This window comes from Plectropomus leopardus, chromosome 17 (assembly GCF_008729295.1).
Source record: "Plectropomus leopardus isolate mb chromosome 17, YSFRI_Pleo_2.0, whole genome shotgun sequence".
NCBI classification, from domain to species: domain Eukaryota; kingdom Metazoa; phylum Chordata; class Actinopteri; order Perciformes; family Serranidae; genus Plectropomus; species Plectropomus leopardus.
The window spans coordinates 28,198,120-28,218,917 of NC_056479.1; the positions used below are offsets into that span (position 1 = coordinate 28,198,120).

A 20,798-nucleotide genomic window follows, 5' to 3' on the forward strand; every position below is an offset into this window, starting at 1 on the left:
ATTTCCACTGCTTAATCTTGCAGTCAGACAGCTTTTTCTAATGGGAAACTGAAGCTGTTTTCTATCATCTCTCAAAGCCACCAGACTCCATCGACCAAAACAGTAATTTTACCTCACAGAACATGGGTTGCTGCTACCTTTATCAGGTAGTTATTTGGAGTTGTTTGTGGTCTCATAGGTTTTTGAGATGACAAATAATGAGATTTTTAGCTTTTCGAATGATGATCAATAAGTTTGTACCTGTAAAAAAAACTCTCCTGGAGAAATGCAAGTTTGTAAATATGTAAAAATGAATTGCAGTTCAACACTTTAAACAAAAGATAGACAACATTTTTGGGTGTTCTTCAGTTGTATTATTAGCATTTTGAATGTGTTCATGGTTGTATGTCAGTGTATGACATACATTTATGGATGCATTCGGGTACATAGATATGCATAGTTTGGATATATGATTTCACTCCATTTTCTGATACCGTTATTAGCCTAATCTGACTAGTTTAAAGAGAAAAAAACATTTTGAGTAAAAGAAATTACTTTTCAGGGACTGCTTTGCCAACTATTAAAACTGGACTAAAACTATAAAGGATAAAAATGACTGATGTGTGACTAAACTAATAAACATTTCATCCAAATACTAAGACAAACTCCTCTTTCTTGAGGTAAAATTACTGTTTTTGTCAAAGGAGTTTGGTAGTTTTAAAGAGATTATACACTGAAAAAAAAGAATTGTTAACCAACTAAAATCATTACCTCAACTGGTACAACATGAATGAATTAAGTTTTCTCAACTTGATTTTGAAACAGTTGTGTTAATCGAAACTGATCAGTACACGCTTGCTTGTAATGGCTAATAGAGGCATATACTAAAGTATGCAGCTACTAAAAGTAAATGATATATTAAATATATATGTTTTTTACAGTCAATTTTTAGTACTGTTTCCATGCTTTTCTCCATTTCTGCTGCCCTGAAATGTCACGCACTCTGCAACTTGGGTGTAATTGAAATTTCACAGTTTTCATAATTACGACTTTTTAGGGCAGTTCATGTGCTCGTAACTCGTAAAAATTATATTTCTGAGGTGCACATAAAAGCAGCATATGCCACATGCACAAAACCAGGTCCATAAAGAAATGTTTTCTCCAGTTTTGTGTGGAAAAACCTGAAACCTGAGACCTGACCTCAACCGCATCCAACACATTTGGGGGATAAACAGTCACAAGCCAGGTCCTACAACTCAACAACTGTGGCTTTTCTGAAGCCCTTAAACCATATTTAAAGAAGCCAAAGTGACTGTAGTAGTGATCAGCAGTATGGATGCATGAAGACGTGTGATCCTTCACTCTCTGTAGGCAGAGATGTATGTAAGGAGGCCAATTAGAGTGTTATTTACCTCTGTCTCCTCGGTCAGACTCGGTGTTGGGAGTGTAAATCCTCTGTCCTCATTCATCAGATCCGACTGCCTGCCTGTCACTGCGCGAGCGAGGTGCACAGGAGCACAATGGATGAGTCCTCTGTGCTCTCCTCGCTGAAAAAAGGCCCCCTGGGACACACTAGAGGTGTTATAAGTCATTGGTCCGCTGAATGACATTTCATTAGTGCAGCTGAAATTGAGTTGAAGGCTGTCAGGATTTTATCTCACAAATTTATTATTTCACATTTAACAAAAAAATCATTGATCTATTATTTTTTCTTCAGGCTGCAGAATAATAAATATACTTATTATAATAGACCTTTTTCACAGCAGACATTTTGACTTGTCATAGAGGGAAGCACAGGTGGTACTTTCCACACTAACAATAGCTTTATTATATAAGTGCCCATCTGAGAGTGACACTGAGCCAGCATGCATTAATGAAATTCAGCAGTCATTAATTTTCTCCTTTATGACTATACTTTTTCTGCTGTGACATGTCAGAATATCCTCTGCAACAAAGGCTTGATACAGCCATGCTCTTAATATCTGGATTTTATGATGAATTGCATTCATCACATTGGGATTTTAAGTGATGTGACATTTGTGTTTTCTGCAGAGCGGACGGACGACGGTGGTCTTTAGCGTCTCTGCCCTCTTCTGGATATGGCACCAACACTCCCAGCTCAACGGTAAATAGCATCACTCTAAACACAAGAAAATATGAATTATGTTTTGATTAAAAAACATGTTTGCATAATGTTTTAAGGAGAAAACTAAACAGCCAAAAATCTTTTGGCAATAAGCTGTCTGTCAACCTGAGTGAGTTGAAACTAAGGAAACATAGAAACTAGAATTTGTTAGCTGTAAGTCATACGTTACATACGCTACATGAACAGTTGAATTAGCTGAAACTGATTAATAAACATTTGATATAGTCAGCCAAAAGTAATGAAACTGTTAAAATAGTTAGCCAAAAGTAAAGACATTTTGAAAATAGTTAACTTAAAGTGTGAAACTCTTAAAATAGTCAGCTAGTAAGTAAAGAAACTGTGTAAATAGTTTAAAGTAATCACACATTTACAATAGTTAGCTAAAAGTAGGCTATTAAAACTATGAAAATAGCTTGAAGTAATGAAACTGTTACCAAAAGTAAAGACATTTTGAAAATAGTTGGCTATAAGCAATGATGAAACCATTAAAAAATGTAAAAAAAAAAAAAAAAAAAAGAGTTTAAATACAGTTAAAATAGTAAGCTAAAAGCGAAAAACCAGATATAATAGTTAAACCGTTATAATAGTTAGGAAAAATAATGAAACTGTTGAAATAGTTAAAAGTAATGATTGAACCATTTCAATAGTTTTAAAAAATAGTTAAAATAGTAAGCTAAAAGTAACAAAACAGATAAAATAGTTGGCTAAATGCAACTAAGCGATTTTCATAGTTAGCTAAAAATAATGAAACCGTTCCAATAGTTGGCTAAAAGTAATGAAACAGTTGAAATAGAAAGTAGAAAGTAGATTTATTAGTCATTTTTTTAAACAAAGTTTAAAAAACAAAAGTACATTTGTCCTTGATTTGCTAGATATTTGGAGTTGAAGGATGAGTTGATTAGAATCAGCAGCTACTATGAAGACGCCGTCCAGTTGCTTGGTGATGTTGCTGCCAGTGGCATCGTTCAGTTCCTGCAGTGCATTTTTTGAATTTGCATCAGAGTCTTGTGTCCTTATGGCTCCCAACAAGGTCTGCCTATCCAGTGTAACAGCTTGATCCAGGATGTTAGGGGTTAACCATGTCTCTGTGAAGATGTGCACAGAGCGGTCTCTGATTTCCTGTTGCTGAGTCTCAGTCACATTTCATCCACTTTATTGTCCTGTGACCGGACATTAGTCAGAAGAAGTCTTTGTAGAGGAGAAGCTCTCGGGTCCAAGTCGAGTCAGCCTCGCCCTGATGCCAGCTCTCCTCCCTCTCTTCGTCCGGCGATTTCAGTTTCGTTTCTGCCCTCTGGTCTGACGGCTGCTCTGCGTATGCCACTGATGGGGATCCTCAGGCGGTCTGCTGCATTCAGTCTAAACTTCACACAAATTTTCCCGTTATTGATAGGTGCTTCTCTATTGTGGAAAAGCTGTGCTTCAGCAGAACGTGGAGCCATGGAGTCAAAAAAAGAAGAAAATTTTAGCAAAATATATTAAAAAAAATAGCAAGGATTCGAGGAGCTAAAGCCTGCTGCATCTACATGCACTGCATGTAAACAGTTAGTATACTTATCTAGTAGTAAAGAAACTATTAATATATTTAGCTAAAAGTAAAAAGAAGGTTAAAATAGTTGAAGCAGTTAGCTAAAATAATAAAACAATGGGAACCATTAAGTAGGTAATGAAATAGATTAAATTGTTTCTTATTTTATGAACATTAACCGTAAAATTACACCATCAAATGTAACTTCATAATTCACTGAGAGTCTGCATGCTTAACTGCAAAATATTCTGGGAAAAAGCAGAAAAAAACTTCGATAAACCTCAACACAGTCAGTAGAAAAACCTGGACAAGCCTGAAACAGACAAGGAAAAACTGAGTCTCCAGTCCTGTTGCATCCACCCTTTTAAGTCTGACCGTCTTCAATTAGTCTGTCACATGTGATTGATTAACGATTGATCTGTCGGTTAGCAACGTAAGTGCAGGAGGTCCAGGTCTCGTAGCTTTGATAAAGGCAAATGAGGAGGTGAGACAGATTGATGGGTCTGAACTGAAGCTTATGGACGCCTTCATTAACATTTAAATTTGCAGTTTGTTATCGGTGCTGTCCTCGAGGCTGCAGATGTAATAATTGATCTATTAGTTGCTTCACTTATTATATTAGCTGGATAAATAAGGAAGGCAGTTGATGTTGATTTGTGTCTTTGCTACATTTTTTCAGTTTGTTTTAATTTTCTGGTACTTTTTCTTTACTTTACTTTTTTTTTTAAACATTGGTTCGATCTTTATTTCAAACACGGCAAATGAAAGGGAAATACAAACAACAGAGGACCGTGTATCGTCCATTCATTCAATTATTCAATTCTGACTGGCAAACTAAAAAACAAGTGAGAATTTTGGGGTTTTTTGTTTTTCTGTAGAAACCAAATATTGAAAAAAGACGTGTGTTTTTCTCGTTGTTTGCTTGAAAGGAAAAATCAGATTAACAAGAAAACTAAAACAAAATAACTAGTCAGTTTTCTGTTGTTCCTTGTTTTTAATAATTTATTTTCTCATTTTCTATGGATTCACTTTACTGCGGCTTCACGCATGCGCAGCTAGAAGACATTTTTCATCCGCCGCCGGTCAGCTGTTTGGGTCAGAAAGTGTTAGCAGCTGTCACGTGATCCAACTAAAACCAGACTTTAATGAAAACACTCAGTACAGCGTCCACTTACACTGAGACTGAGAGAGGAGAGGAAACCGGTGGGGACACCAGCGGAGAATGAGAGCGGAGCGGACATTCGAGACTTTAAAAATGCCTGAAAATGTAAAAAATCCAACAGAAAAAATAAGATGTCAAATATGAAATTATAAATAAGTGAAAATTAAAGATAAATAATTTATTCAAAAGAATATAAAATCTAATAGATAATGCATAAAGGTAATATAGGCTATAGACTACAAAAAAGTTATATTGACAATTAAAGTCACCTTCTCCTAGACTTATTTTTTTTTTATAATTCAAAATCAAAACTTGAAATTTCAGTTTCTTTCTTTATCATTTTTATTTTTTTTTGTTTTTCAAATTAACAAACCTTTTTCTGGTTACGTATGTAATGAAGTGTGTCTCAGAAGATCTTTGACTTAAAATAATATTACATTTGACTTTGGTCTTTTAGCCTTGATATAATTTATATGTGGTTTCCAGCATAGTTTATTATCCATTATTACCTGAAGAAATTTAATTTAAGACTGGCTTTTAATAGCTACGTCATGAGCTCCACGGTAATATCCTTGTTTCTCTCCCTCATCTGCCAACTTCTCCCTCACCCTCCTAATCCTCCCCCCTCCCTCGTCTGTTTCCTCTTCCTCCTCCACCCTCGGCCTCCCCTCCTCTTCCTCTTCCCTCACTGCAGTCGTCCAGCTCGTCTCAGGAGCGGCTGCACCAGCTGCCCTACCAGCCCACCATGGACGAGCTCCACTTCTTATCCAAGCACTTTGGCAGCACCGAGAGCATCACGGATGATGACGGGGGCCGCTGCTCGCCCCACATGCGCCCGCGCTCCCGCAGCCTCAGGTCAGCAGCAGCAGCACCACCCATGAGATTAAACGGCAGCTACAGCTGCCCAAAAGCACGATCCTCTTTTTGAAAGGACTCTCTTAAAGCAGATTTAAAGGGGCTGCCCCCACTGGCTCGTTGTTGCTTTTATGTAACCTGAATTTTGCCTGAAGATTTGATGAATACATGAACTGAACCAATAAATAGAGAAAGTCAGTATGTAAATTTAAGCAAGGTCATCATTAAAATGAGATTTTGTAAATAATGTAGAAATAATGCCACACCCTCTTTGGTTTGGTATGACTGGTTTGGAAAGGTGTTTTGTTTTTGTTTTTATAAAACTAGGCTGCCTCTGCAGTAGAAAGATCCAAATACTTCTTAAATTGGTGCTACATGACCAGAGAAAAAAGACTTTGGCATTCACTTCTGCTCGAGAGGCAGAAAACCTACATCGACCCCACTGCAGAATCTGACTAGTTTATTTCACTTTAACACATCTACGAAACTGATTGCCTTAAAAAATGTAAGTTAATATGACTATTAATTCTAATTGATGTTTACTTTATATTGAATTGTTAAGTTTACTTAAAATTTAGTTATATTTACTTAATATTGGGAATTTTTGCAACTTGAAAATGACAAGTTAAATTAAATCAATTTCTCCTAGTTTTAGCAATTTCAGTAAACTGAGCTATATATCTGAATTCTGTTGGTTGCAAACTAGTTAGTCATATTTATATTTTGTTAAATGTTAAAAAAAAACCAACTGGCAGATCTCATAACTTCGTCATTGGCAAAATCCTCTTTGTGATGATCATGTAAGGTGCACTGTCACAATTAACGTTGCCACAAAATTATTGACATATCCCTGGCGTTTTCCATTTTTGTGTTTTGTTTTTTTTTCATCTAAAAACATAGTGGCATCATGACAAAAGCCTAGCATTTAAAGGGTAAATATTCTCATAATTAATGAATATTTGACATTTATGATTAGGACTGATGATATTTGAACAAATAAACTCACACTGTGTGTGAGTATTTGACACTGCACTAAAAATAATGTATAAAAATCAATGTTGCCGCTAATGATTTACATATCCTACATTGTGATAATAAAAAAAAATCTACTTAGCATGTAGTATATTGAAAATGATTCATTTTTTATGTTTTGTTTTGTTTTTTTCATCTAAAAACATAGTGGCATCATGACACAAACCTGGCATTGAAAGGGTTAACATTCTGGTAATTAATGAATATTTGACATTAATGATTAGGACTGATGTTGGTTAAAAAAATTAACTCAATCAAAGTCGAAAATCATATTAATGTATAATATTTTTAATGCTTAACTTTTGTGATATGAGTATGTGTAATATTAGAGTGGGCCCAAAGGGTTTAAGAAACTTACACCATAAATTCATGCAAAAAAAGTGTCCCCTCCCCCAAATATTAAAACAAAACATACACTTCTGTTCTTTTCTACACAGAATACAGAATATAACTGAATTTAAAAGATGTTTTTGACTGTACTCTATGTGTTTTTGTACCCGTAGCCCAGGACGTTCCTCCTCCTGCTACGACAACGAGATAGTCATGATGAACCATGTGTACAAAGAGCGTTTTCCAAAGGTGAGAAAGACACACACGTACACACACACACACACACACACACACACACACACACACACACACACACACACAAAGCTGCTTTGTGATAAACATCATATTCCATACAAATACACACAACAGTGAGCAAATCCTTAAGCCTGCACAGCATTAAACCAATCTTTCAAACCACAATAATCCCATCTAGTCAGAGTTCATATTTTTAGAGAATAAAAAGGGGATATAATTTATGATCGAGCATGTTCGGAGATTTGTGTATAACAAATACACAGTAAACACAGTCGTAACCAAAACACAGACACAGGAAAAAATAACCGAGGCTGCTGAAGCATAGCAAACAAGATTATGTGGCACTGTCGAGTCGCGATACGTTCACCCTGTCAGAGAGAAAATTAAGTTTAGTCTCTTAGAAATACTGTCACGGCTCCGAACAGTAAAATTTTTCTTCCTTTCACTCTCTCGCTGCGGTCTGAGGTTGTATCAAAAGGAAACGGGCCGGCGGTTTCCACAGAGATAAGATCGAGCCTTAGGAAATTGGACATTATAGTTTGGAGTTCATTCGAGGTAAAAGCTCTCGGGGCTCGTTCTCACACAAGTCAGATGGAACAAATGACGTTAAAGTCGTCGGTGTAAAGCAGCAGCCGCACTGTGTGAGCCACAATGAAATTACTTTCTCAACTTTCTGTCACATACCTCCGAGTCTTTCTGAAGAAATTCAATCTTTTTCTAAAGTTAATCTCTGTCGCTTCTACTTCCACTCCCCGTCCTCTGTCTCTAACGCACTGCTCCCGTTCTCTCCCCACCTTTCGTCCTCCCCTCAGGCCACGGCACAGATGGAGGGGAGGCTGGCCGAGTTCATCCAGGCGTTCTCTCCCGAAAACGTTCTCCCGCTGGCCGACGGAGTCCTCAGCTTCATCCACCACCAGATCGTTGAGCTGTCCAGAGACTGCCTGGCCAAATCCCGAGAGGGCCTCATCACCTCTGTTTACTTCTTCGAGCTGCAGGAGAACCTCGAGAAACTTCTGCAGGATGTGAGTTTGAAAAAATAAATAATCAGCTTATGTCAACAAACTCACATAAGAGCAATGAAGACATCGGACTTCCCCTAAACACTCATAACTTTACATTCGCTTCAGGGCTTTATATCGATAACTTTAGGGTGCATGTGTCAGTAGCACCAAATACAAAAATACAAACACAAAATTACAGTTTTGAAGAAAAATATTAATATGTCTTAAAAGAATTACAGAATTTATAAGAACTTTAAACTTTTCCTGAAAGGTGCCTTTTTTAAAAAGCTTTAAAATCTGAGCAAATCAGTTTGATTTCTTTCAACATGTGGAGAAGGCATTGAGCAATTTAACAAGACATGGCCCAAAAGTTATAACACATGGCCCAAAAATAGCAAAAAAAATCTAAAAAGTTACAATTCATGGCCAAAAAACAGCAAGAAATTAGTGAAAAAGATACAGAAAATTACCCGAAACTAAGCAAAAAAAAAAAACTAACAACAAAATCAAACAAAAAAATGTTTAAAAAGTTTAAAAATATTTGTAAAATTATTTTTTGTAAAATAAACTAAAATTGGTTATTATGAATAATTATGATTGTGATTATTATTGACAAGGAGTTGGAGCGAAACAGGGCTCTCTCTCTCTCTCACGTAACACTGAAGCCCCGTGGCGCACGGTGTCTCTCTCACCTGACGCACGGTCTTTCCCCACCTGAAGGTGAAGCTCTGGGGGGAAAAGTGTCCGCACGGTGAAAGTCTTCATGTGGTGATAAAATCTATTAATTAAGGTTTATAAAAATTAGTCTCATTTGATAACTTTCTTCCTCTGTTAAAAAATATATTCCTCAAGGTAAGGAGTCAAAAATATTTATAAAAACATTCTGGCAATGAAAACTCAGGTATCAAAACCTTGAAATGATATCTAGCCATGATTTGGATCACAAATGAAGGCTGGATTTATTAAAGCATAGCTAACAGAGACAGAAACAGATACATCTGTGCTCTGCTGACTGTGGTGAAATGATCCTGTTAAAGGTTTATTGATGGACAGATTCATTTCAGGTCTTCCGATGCCATTCAGACACCTTCTGTGAGAGATTGAGACGGCCGCAGTGAACGCAGGCTAATTGAGCTCGGAGCAGATAACAGCAATCAGGCAATTTTCATCAGAAACCTCATTTTGACGGCTTGATTAGATCGCTGCGATAACTCCGGGCTGCCTGGATTTGGTTTGATTGTGTCTGCTGAGTTTTTTCATGATCAGATATTCTCATATGTCACAGCTGTTTGAAGCTTTTGTCGCTCTGTCTGTCTTTTTAATCCTTTGGAAGCCGAGCAAATCGGCTTGGTTTCTTTCCAAAACTTAGGAAGACGGCAATGAGCAACTTCACGAGAAATGACCATAAAATTACAGCAAATTAGTGAAAAGTTACAGACAAAGAAAATTAACAAATAATTAGCAAAAAAGGAAAGTAAAAACAAAAACAAATGACCTGAAAAAAAGGTGATATTGTGTTACATATTTTGAATATGTAATATCAATAATCACAGAAAGTTTGGGGAATTTTTTTCCCATGTCCCATGTTTTTTGATAGTTTTCTAAAAATGTCTTTCAATTCTTTTTTGTAAAACATTATTTTTCACCTTAAATTGTGAAAATTTGCTTTGACTCTTTAAACATCCAATTAGCTCATACTTTTCTGCGTTTTATCTGTTTTTGTTTTTTCTGCTCATTGTCCCTAAGATAAAAAAGTTCATAAATAAATGTTGTAAACTTTTTTTTTTTTGCATTTCGTGTCTTTGAGCACCTAGAAAAGTGCTATCTAAGTCTCATCTATTATTATTGTTATTTTATTTTTATTTCTTCTTGTCACATTTTTTAATATGTTCCAATTTTCTCAATGCCTTTTTTCCATATTCACAAAGAGAATTAAACCTATTTGCTCAGGTTTCAAAGGTTTTAATATTTGTAAAAGGCATCTGAATTCAGCACAAAGAAAACTGATGTGGATCCAGGTTTCGAAGGGTTAACTGACTGCAGAGCTGTGTCGGTTGCTGTATTTTATGGTATTTTATAAATGTCGTTAATGTGAATCTTCTGTCTGTCTGTCTGTCTGTCTGTCAGGCCTTCGAGCGTTCGGAGAGCTCCGAGGTCGCCTTCGTCACAGAGTTGGCGAAGAAGCTCCTCATCGTCATCTCGCGGCCTGCCAGGCTTCTGGAGTGTCTGGTAAGATCACATCCTGCATCCTGCGGCGATCCTCATCCAGCCCCGCCCCTCATCCCAAAACGTCCCACAGCTCCCGTCCCTCTTGTGACTTAAATTGATTTTCTTAAGATAAACACGGCCACAGAGACTCATTTGTTAGCCCATTAAAAGCATTTAGGCGCTCTGATGTGTCGCACAGCGGGAGCAGAAAATCAAAACAAGCTGAAGTAACAGAGCCGGCCCGGTCCGTCTGGACGCAGAACACATTTGCATTTAGATTAAAATTTGCTTCGCCACCGAACGACTGATACCAGCGCAGGCACCCCTGCTGCTGGGCCGCCCTCCAGCCTGACTCAGACAGACCGTGACCACGGTGTCATTACAAGTCGGAGCATGTCTGTGTGTGTGTGTGTTTGTGTAGCTGCTTGTTGTTCTGGATGACTGTTTTATAACAGTCTTGCGTCCCACTCAATGAGTCACAGCCAAGTGGTTTCTGATTATGAGCGACAGCTGAAACAGAGACATGAAGAATTGATTCGTCGATGAAATTCCACCCTCGTTTTTTTTGCATATCGCTGCAGCTGTATTATTTTGTGTGTGTGTGTGTGTGTGTGTGTGTGTGTGTGTGTGCGCTCCATTGCATGTTTTGACACCATTAGTAAACAGGTTTGGATCAGCAGAAGGGGTCGACTGATATTGGTTTTTAAGCCGATATCGATTATTAGTATTTAATGAGACCCATACCCAATATTTAGAGCCGATATCATTTACAATAAAAATACAAATCTTTCATCAATATTTATAATTTGGAATAAAACAAACTCCAGCACAAAATTTTATTAAAATGCCCATATAAAATGTTATATCAAAACTGAAACGCTCAACATCATAAACATCATAGAGTTCCCAGCAACTGTTTTTATAAAGTCAAGTGAAAATTCAAATAAAAAATGAATAAATAAAAAAAGCTCCCTGAGGTTTTACAAAGTAAAACTTCCTCCCATGTTGACACTTTCTTTGCACTTTTTCATTAATTAATTTTCATCAGTGATCATTAAAATAAAATGCCGATACAAAGAATCTGCAAAATGCCAAATATCTGCCCCAATAATCGGCCAGGCTGATAATCTGTCGACCCCACAGCCAGGAGCTGCAGCAGTGACACAATCAATATAACCCTCCTCTGCAATACTAAATATTAAGCTCATGAAGTCTTTGTTGGAGCCTGCAGGCTAAAGCGTGACTCTGCTAAATACTCGCAGTTCCTCATGAAAGCTTCAAGCTCTTGTTGCAAAATTGTCATTCCGAGCCACGTCCACGTTCTCCTCCTCCTCTTCTTCTTCAGACTTTTTCTGACACACATAAATGCCGCTGTAACATAGCGTTGTAGATGGATGACGCACGCCGAGGGTGTTTTGTTCTTGCGTATTGTCATACTGGGCTTTTTCTGTGGAATTTATCATTTTTGCTATTTTCTGAAAATTAATGAATTTAGCAGCCCTTACAGAGGGCTGCTGTTTCAAAATCACAGAATATATCTATTAATCGGAGCACTCATAAAAGAACGCAGCTTTAACAAAACAAAAACCTCATAAAGTAGCTTTTAATGTGCCGTCAGTCCTAAAACCGAGTCCGGAGTTCTGTCTGTTGGATCCACCCGAGTGTCTCCTGAGGCTGAGCAGACTGCAGTGACGGTGTCTTCCAGAAACAGGTCTTGGAGCCGCTCCAGAGTCGATGAATCATCAATCAGCCGCTAAAAGCAGCCGTGCCGGCTTCACTCTGATACGGAAACATGTTCTGATTTACATTTAAACCAGCTTATCTGGAAGCAATTTATCAAACACAAATTCGATCATCCTGCAGAGTCGGATTTAATGTCATTAGTGCAGTGTTTGATGGACCTGCTCCAAAAATGTTCTACCTGACGACGTCGTGTTCATGTCTCAATGTTTGCAGGAGTTTAACCCCGCGGAGTTTTACCATCTGCTGGAAGCAGCGGAGGATCACGCCAAGGAGGGTCACCTGATGAAAACAGACATCCCTCGTTACATCATCAGCCAGCTGGGACTGACCAGAGACCCGATCGAAGGTGAGGAGAGACACGAACACACAGATTTAACTTATCAGAAAATAGATTAACTGACAGCTGATTTAAAATACCGTGTTTCTGTCATCATCAGAGATGGTACACCTCGATAGTTACGACAGCGAGGGACCGCTGACGCCCGAAACAGACGACTCGACAGAGGTGACGAGATAAAGCCTTTGAAACCAAATTGGTTTGACTTTTTTCAAACACACAGAAAAAAAGCAATGGGAGGCTTAAAAAGATATGCCCCAAAATTTTCCAGAAATGACTTAAAGGTTACAAGAAAAAAAAACTGACAAAAAAATGAAAGAAGAAAAGTAAAAAAAAATGAAACAAACAAGAAAATGACCCCAAAAAATCCTGAAAAATTGAAAAAAAAAGCATTTTTTGTGACCCATTTTTTCTGTCGCATAATTTGTAAATATACAATTAAATATACATACACTTTAATCTATTTATATACCAATTCTGTTTGCACTTTAATGTATGAATGTACGTATGTGTTTTATTGAGCAAATGAGGTTAGATGTCGTGCACCTATAGGTGAAGCATTGCTAATTTTGTAATAAGATTAGATACCGTAAGATCTTTATTGTCATTGTTAAAAGAAACAAAAGTTAGTTTGGTGACTCTTCAGCAGCAGCACAAACAAAAACAAACAAACACAATGAAATAAATAAATGAATATTAAATATATAAATAATAATGAATAAATAAATTTTTTTTAAAAAAGGCTTTCTATTTATGCCTACTCTAAATTGTGTTTTCTGGACAATTTCCTCTCGCTTTTTGATAATTTTCTAATAAAATATCTAGTTTTTATGCCTTTTTTTGGCATCTTTTACTAATTTCTTGCAATTCGTAGGACTTTGTTTTGTCATGTTGCCCATTGCCTTTTCCCCTCATGTTTCGCAGTCACAACAAAAGACAAGTTTCAAAGGGTTAATCCTCAATGTGGCCATTTCTCCAACAACATTCACTTTTTGTTTTTTTTGTTTGTTTTTTTGCAGAGCGACAGTTTAAAGTCTGGCCTGCCAAGGTCCTTGTTGCTCTCATAAACGTCTGCCTCATCTGCTAATGACTTGGCATACATGCTTTTATCCATCTAATTTAGCTTATTTATGCTGAAGTACAAGGAAAAAAACAGCATACCCCCCTCTTCGATTTCTCCTGGCCAACCCTCTAGCATTTGGCACGCCTCCAAATGCCAAAATAAGGCTGGGTAGACAAAAAATGAGACTACAGGGAGAGGGGTGTGGTCCAGACCTGAAGACGCCTTACAGTTATTGTGCAGATGGTTTGAATGTGCTTCACCAGAGCTACAGTGGCAAACGAGTGGTTTTATTGGTGTTCGTGAAAAGACAAGTGGGCAGAAATCCTGGAAAAGGCAAAAAAAAAAACAAACAAACATAAAAATTAAAAAAAAATCAGCAAAATTTGACCATACACGCTCCTCCTGAAGCTCTCCCCTCTCTGTTATAAGATTCTCCCAATAAATGACCAATTCAATTTTATTTTAATGTCCCAGAGGGCAGTTTGTGTCGCAGGACTGTTTGGCTTTCTGTTGTTGTATCGGTGCCATGTATCTCATTTCTCCAACTCTGTTTTTAAAGGTGTTATATAAATAAAGTTATTATTTTAAAAAAAGTGATTATGATGTTTTTTTGTTCAGTTTAACACTGGATCATACCTAATTATATCTGATTTTTGCTCCGCAGGGTAAGATCAGAGCGATGAAACCACCAGGAGAAGCAGACTTCCAGACCATCAAGCTCATCAGTAACGGAGCGTACGGGTGAGCAGAACTTAAATTACATCTGTAATTTAGGCACACACAGTTTTTTTTACAAACAACACAGTGACTGCATGATAAAAAATAATGTCTGCTGCAGCGCTGTGTACCTGGTGCGTCATCTGGAGACCCGGCAGCGATTTGCCATGAAGAAAATCAACAAGCAAAACCTGATCCTGCGGAACCAGATCCAGCAGGCGTTTGTGGAGAGAGACATCCTCACCTTCGCAGAGAATCCGTTTGTCGTCTCCATGTTCTGCTCCTTCGAGACCCGGCGGCACCTCTGCATGGTCATGGAGTACGTGGAAGGTGAGAACGTGCATGCACAGGAGCAGGTGTACGTCATGCAGAATGACTCATGTCAGCACGGTCTGCTGAGCGTGTGACTGTTGTGTGTGCGTTACTCATCAGCCTAAATGGAAACTTAAATGGTCTCTAGGACAAAAGGTACCAGGAGACGTTTGTGGTAATTGCTCGTGTCAGCAGAGAGACTAATCAAATAATGAACTGTGCTGGCAGGTGGAGACTGTGCCACTCTGCTGAAGAACATCGGGGCTCTGCCTGTGGAAATGGCACGCATGTACTTTGCAGAGACCGTCCTTGCGCTGGAGTACTTACACAACTACGGCATCGTGCACCGTGACCTTAAGCCCGACAAGTAAGACACAGTTAGTTCTTTGATTTAAACCATTGCAAAAATTATGATTAAAGCTGTGACAATACATCAGTAGACTTTTGTTATTTCAGTGCTGTTTTACAAGAGTATAAATAAAGTTTGTATGACTTTGTATTTTATATTCTCAGCCTCCTGATTACTTCGATGGGCCACATCAAGCTCACAGACTTCGGCCTTTCAAAGATGGGCCTGATGAGTCTGACCACCAACCTGTACGAAGGACACATAGAGAAGGACACTCGGGAGTTCGTGGATAAACAGGTATGAAAAAGACAGCATTCAAAATACTGACACAATGACAGCATTTAAACTTTTGAAACCTGAACAAAAAGGTGGAATTTTCTTCAGAAACATGCGAAAAAGCAGTGAATTGGTAAAACGTGAAATTAGCCTGAAAGCCAAGCTAAGATAACATATAACATTAAAAAAATAATTGCAAGCACAGCAGCTCTTGGCTTCCGTACGTATTATGCAGTGCCACTGTAAATTGTGTCTTCTTGTCTGTATTACAGTACAGACTCTTTATGATCCATGTGGAGTTAAATTTGAAACATCCTTTGATGTCTTCATCTCGATGCAAAGATATTCCCCGTCATTGTGTGCCAGTCATATCTGAAGCACCAAAAAAACAGCTGGCAGTACCATAGGCCAGTATTTCCTCAGTTATTATAATAATTTCTCTTTCAGGTGAGGTTTCTTTTCTCTGCTCGTGCTTTGAATCTCGGCCTCATTATTTCTCGTGTTTGCATTGTGGTGGCCAGAAATCGGTTAGCATTCAGTGCATATTCATCTGCACATGAAAACCCTCGCTGAGGCTTTCATCTCGTCTCAGCATCCCTGAAGTGATCTGCAGAGAGAAATATGCATGTCCCAGGCGCATGTGCGTCTGCTGCAGGGTCAGATTATATTTACTGTACATGCAGTTTCATGTAGATGACTCCGGGATGAGCTCAGTTTTCTTTGCTTTGGGCCACTTTTGCAAAATGACAGGAGGCCGGGGGCCAGTCGCAGAAGACACATATTTCTAGGATTTTAGGACATGTCAAAGATTTTAGGATGTTTCTTGAATTTTATGACATTTCTTAGAATTTAGGACATTACTAGGATTTTTGGACGTTTCCAGGATTTTAAGACATTTCTCGGATTTTAGGACATTTCAGAGATTTTAGGATGTTTCCAGGATTTTAGGACATTTCAAAGATTTTAGCATGTTTCTAGGATTTTTAGGACATTTCTTGGATGATAGGACATTTCTAGCATTTTAGCACATTTTAAGAGATTTTAGGTAGTTTCCAAAATATTAGGATGTTTCTAGGATTTTAGGACCCTTCTAGGATTTTAGCACATTTCTGGGATTTTAAGACAGATTATACATTTCCTGGATTTTATGATATTTCAAAGATTTTAGGATGTTTCTAGGATTTTAGGACATTTCTCAGAGCTTAGGACCTTTCTCAGATTTTAGGATGTTGACACTTCTAGGATTTCAGGACATTTCTAGGATTTTAAGACATTAGGGGCTTAGCTAGGACCCCTGTCAGGGCGTGTTGGGGATCCTCCACTGGCACTTTTTTTGATCAACAAGCTCCATTTGATGCTGTTTTCTTCACTCTGGCACCTTATGTATACTAAAAGAACAAAAACAATTCACAGTGTGAATCACTTTATTTTAATATATTTTGTTTATTAATTAGAAAATGATTGGGGGGCATATTTGACCCCTCATCTCACTGCCTTAAATGTTAGTGGTTATTCAGAAATGCACAAACCTGTAGTCAGGACAGGATTGCATGTAATTCACAGAAAGGACTTTGAGCGATAAAATCCAATAAACAGCTGAATAAATGTTGCTGTATCTCGTTGTCTCGTTGTCTCGTTCAGGTGTGTGGAACTCCAGAGTACATCGCTCCGGAGGTTATTCTTCGTCAGGGTTATGGGAAGCCGGTGGACTGGTGGGCGATGGGCATCATCCTGTACGAGTTCCTGGTGGGCTGTGTGCCTTTTTTTGGAGACACTCCAGAGGAGCTGTTCGGACAGGTCATCACAGGTGAGGGATCAAAGGTCTGACTTTGACGAGTATTATTCGTCAACTCTCATCAAAAATATGTTTCCACGTCTCATCCTCTCTCTGCTGCAGACGACATAGTGTGGCCAGAGGGCGACGAGGCTCTCCCTGTTGACGCCCAGCACCTGATCTCCTCCCTGCTGCAGACGAATCCACTGGTTCGACTGGGCACAGGTCGGTCTGCTACACCAGCGCTCTGAAGTCACAGTCATTTTCATTGATCGCTGTTGTATTTATTTTATTTTAAAGCTGTGGTTCTTTTTTTTTTTCTTTTTTCCCGCCATGGAAATGCCAAGGTTTTGATTTAATCATGTTTGCTTTCGTACTGCTGCCACTCGATGGGGAAGAAGTTTCGCTCATTTATCTGTCAACTCTCGCTAAGTATTTCAACCATTTATCCATTACTTAAGCTAACTATTTCAAACCATTTATCTTTTACTTATTGGCTAACTGTTCAGAGGTCTTTGCTCTCTTTCCAACAGGCTTTTTTCGCTTTATTTGGTTTCAGTTACTAAAAACAGTTACACAATCATTATTAGTAATCATTATTTTTTCAGGGCATTTTGGGGAACTTTACATTTTCCACTTTTTACAAATTTCCTTAAATTTAGTTTCCAGACGCCATATTAAAAAAGTCATTCTTTCCACAACAAAGATTTAATAAATTATATCATGCCAGTTTTATATAGATGGGGCGTCTGGCTGAAGCCTGTAATTGCTTTTCGGGCAGCTACGCTCAGTATTCCAGGTTAGTATTTTGTTTAAATATTTGTAGGTTTTGAAGGTAGAACACAACAAAGGAGCTTATCCCACTTAAATATTATTGTTGTCCCAAATATAGTCGCTAATTCTGTATAAATCTTGCACCAAAACGCATTTACTTTTGGAGATGCCCAACAAAAATGATCGTGGTTCTTCCAGCAGCAGTAATCTCCTGAGTGGTGAGACTTCTGAGACGTGTCATACCAAAATCTACAGAGACTCTTGCAGCCAAATCTCCTCCATACAGTTGAGCTCGATACCTTCTCCTGAAATTTACTGAAACACTTTTTAATGCTAAATCAGCTGTGCAGTTGACTCAGTATGTGGATTTTTTTCCCTTTACATCTTAATTTCTAATTTTCAGTTTTCTAAATTCCCTGAGCTCCTCCACACCCCCCCTCCACCATGATGGGGCACTTGTCCCCTGGTTGGGAATCACTGACCCAGAACATTAACTGCCGTCCTGCCTGTCGCCTCACAGGTTCAGTTTACCCAAATAAGTCGACGTCTGTCAGAGTCAAAGTGCCTCTGCTGGCTTCAGGGCTGCAGTTATTAACCTGTCTGTCTTTGTCTCCCCCGTCCTCGGCCGTCCTCTGCCCCCTCAGGTGGTGCTTTTGAAGTTCGGCAGCACTCGTTCTTCACAGAGGTGAACTGGAACAGCCTGCTGAGACAGAAGGCAGAGTTCATTCCTCACCTGGAGTCGGAGGAAGACACCAGTTATTTTGACAGTAAGTCGACTGCAGGGGATTCCAGGCACGGACCACAGATCGCCTGGAGTTTGGGAAAACCTTATTCATCACAATAGCTCAGCGTCCTCTGAATCATCACTGACTTTGCCACAAAATCTCTGTGTTACCACGAGTGTAAATGTGGAAGAGTTTTCACTTTGTCTCATATAAGCGAGATGTATGAAAAGGAGCACAGAGAGAAACAATAATGCCACTGTTCACTGTTGCATTGTAAAGCTGTGACAGGGATCATACGTGGAAAACATGGAAAAGTCGAAAGCTAAAGCTAAATATATCCTATATAGTCCTGGAAATCTGTTTCACAAACTTAATGGTGTCATTTTTTGGTTATTTTTTTAAAGTAAACCTTGCCTTTCATACCATACAAAATTTATGAAAAAAAACTTTAAAAATCACCCAAAAATTTTTTAAAGAAAAAAAGCAATTTTTAAAAATCTCCAAACATGTTTATAGAAGAAAAAAGTCATTTTTTTTCTTTAAAAATCACCAAAATGTTAAAAAACATCACCAATTTTTTTTCTTAAAAGGAAAAGGTCCACATTTTTTACAGAAAACTTGCCTTCCAAGGCATATTTTCTTTAAAAATCTGCAGTAAAATGAACACTAATTGTTTCTAATCCTGTTCTGAAATGCAGTTTTTTTTAAACATTTCTTTAAAGCTGCGATATGGTAATGAAAAAGACCTGATAACAAGTATCGATGATTGTTTATGAGAATGTATGGTCTGTAAAGTTTACCTGGAAAAATCATGGAAATGTGTTGGTAAAAATGTGTATGAGCCCTGCTGTGATATCTCGTTTTTTTTCCTCACCAGCCCGATCTGAGCGCTACCATCACGTGCAGTCATACGACGAGGACGACACCAACGACGACGAGCCCGTGGAGATCCATCGCTTCTCATCCTGCTCCCCTCGCTTCAGCAAGGTCAGACCGGACATCATCGAACTCGCCTCCTGGTTGTCTTTATCTTCATGTCTGAAGCGTTTAAAATGCGTGTGGTTCGTCATCGGTCTCTGCTGTGTGGGCCTGCAGGTGTACAGCAGCATGGAGCATCTGTCCCAGCTGGAGCACAAAGTCTCTGGCGTGACTCTGCGGGAGCACAAGGTCCCCCGAGAGGACCGAGTGGCCAAGAGAGAAAGCCTGGGAAGCCTCACCCTCAGGGACAAGAGCTGGAGGACGGGATCGCCCGAGATGTGAGTGCAGCAGCCCGCAAAAAATATTTGAAACCAGGAGCAACATCACTTTTCTCAAGATGCTTCTCAGATGAATTTCACCAGTATTTAAACCTTTGAAACCAGTGCGATTTCTTTCAAAAACATGTGGGGAAAGGCAATGAGCAGCTTGGTGAGAAATGTTCAACAAAATGCAAGAAATTAGTAGATTTAGAAAATTATTTTTTAAAAACTAGAAAAAAATGTCCAGGGGAAAAAAAGAAGACAAAAAAGCATTTGAAAATATATATTTAAATCATCATGATTACATATTTTAAATTATGTTCTGTTGATTATTATAATTTATAAGCACTTTTTTCCAAGTCATGTCCTTTATTTTATTTTACTTTATAAAAAACTGACAAATTTTCAGGTCATTTCCGTGTACTTTTTCCTAACATCTTGCGACTTTTGGCATCATTTCTTCTTCCATTGCTCATTGCCTTCTTCCCATGTTATGAGAGAAATCAAACCAGTTTGCTTCAAAGGGTTAATGTTTACAGCCACATAAAGTTGAAAAGTTTGCCAAAGAGATAATTGACCAAACACAATAAAAGATGACATTTCCTCTAAACAGTTCCTTTTCTGTCTTCTCGCCAGATCGTTTAATATCAAATACTGAAATTCATCAAGAATGAATGAAATAGAAATAAATACGACTTGTAATAGAGATGTAATAAATTCGACTGGCTTGTGTTTTCAGGAAGCGCTTATCCTGCTCTGAGTCCTCCTTCACGGAGAGCGACTCCAGCCCGCCGTCCGGGGCCCGAAGACGTTTCTCCGCCCTGATGGACACACACCGCCTGGCCTCGCCGCTGGAGGTCGACTCCGAGCTGCCCGGCAGGCAGCCTCCAGTGAAGGCCAGAGGGACGTCTCTGGAAGGAGCCATGGCTGCCATCGCCTCGCAGAGCGACCTGAGGACGCTCCTGAAAGACAGCAACGGGGTCACAGCCGGAGGTGA

The 20,798-nt window shown here is 38.6% G+C and overlaps 1 protein-coding gene across 4 annotated transcripts in view; it reads left to right on the top strand.

Moving 5' to 3' along the window:
• Positions 1–20,798, top strand: part of LOC121956177 (microtubule-associated serine/threonine-protein kinase 1-like) — a 59,845-nt gene that overhangs the window by 31,287 nt on the left and 7,760 nt on the right. For all 4 annotated transcript variants that reach the window (XM_042504303.1, XM_042504304.1, XM_042504305.1 and 1 more), the window contains 17 exons: positions 2,032–2,104; positions 5,507–5,667; positions 7,203–7,278; positions 8,097–8,306; positions 10,413–10,514; positions 12,450–12,582; positions 12,674–12,741; positions 14,301–14,377; positions 14,475–14,683; positions 14,894–15,032; positions 15,179–15,311; positions 16,932–17,097; positions 17,188–17,289; positions 18,483–18,605; positions 19,441–19,550; positions 19,659–19,819; positions 20,541–20,794. In XM_042504303.1, the coding sequence (XP_042360237.1) occupies positions 2,032–2,104; positions 5,507–5,667; positions 7,203–7,278; positions 8,097–8,306; positions 10,413–10,514; positions 12,450–12,582; positions 12,674–12,741; positions 14,301–14,377; positions 14,475–14,683; positions 14,894–15,032; positions 15,179–15,311; positions 16,932–17,097; positions 17,188–17,289; positions 18,483–18,605; positions 19,441–19,550; positions 19,659–19,819; positions 20,541–20,794 (2,297 nt within the window). The remainder of the gene's footprint in view (positions 1–2,031; positions 2,105–5,506; positions 5,668–7,202; positions 7,279–8,096; positions 8,307–10,412; positions 10,515–12,449; positions 12,583–12,673; positions 12,742–14,300; positions 14,378–14,474; positions 14,684–14,893; positions 15,033–15,178; positions 15,312–16,931; positions 17,098–17,187; positions 17,290–18,482; positions 18,606–19,440; positions 19,551–19,658; positions 19,820–20,540; positions 20,795–20,798) is intronic.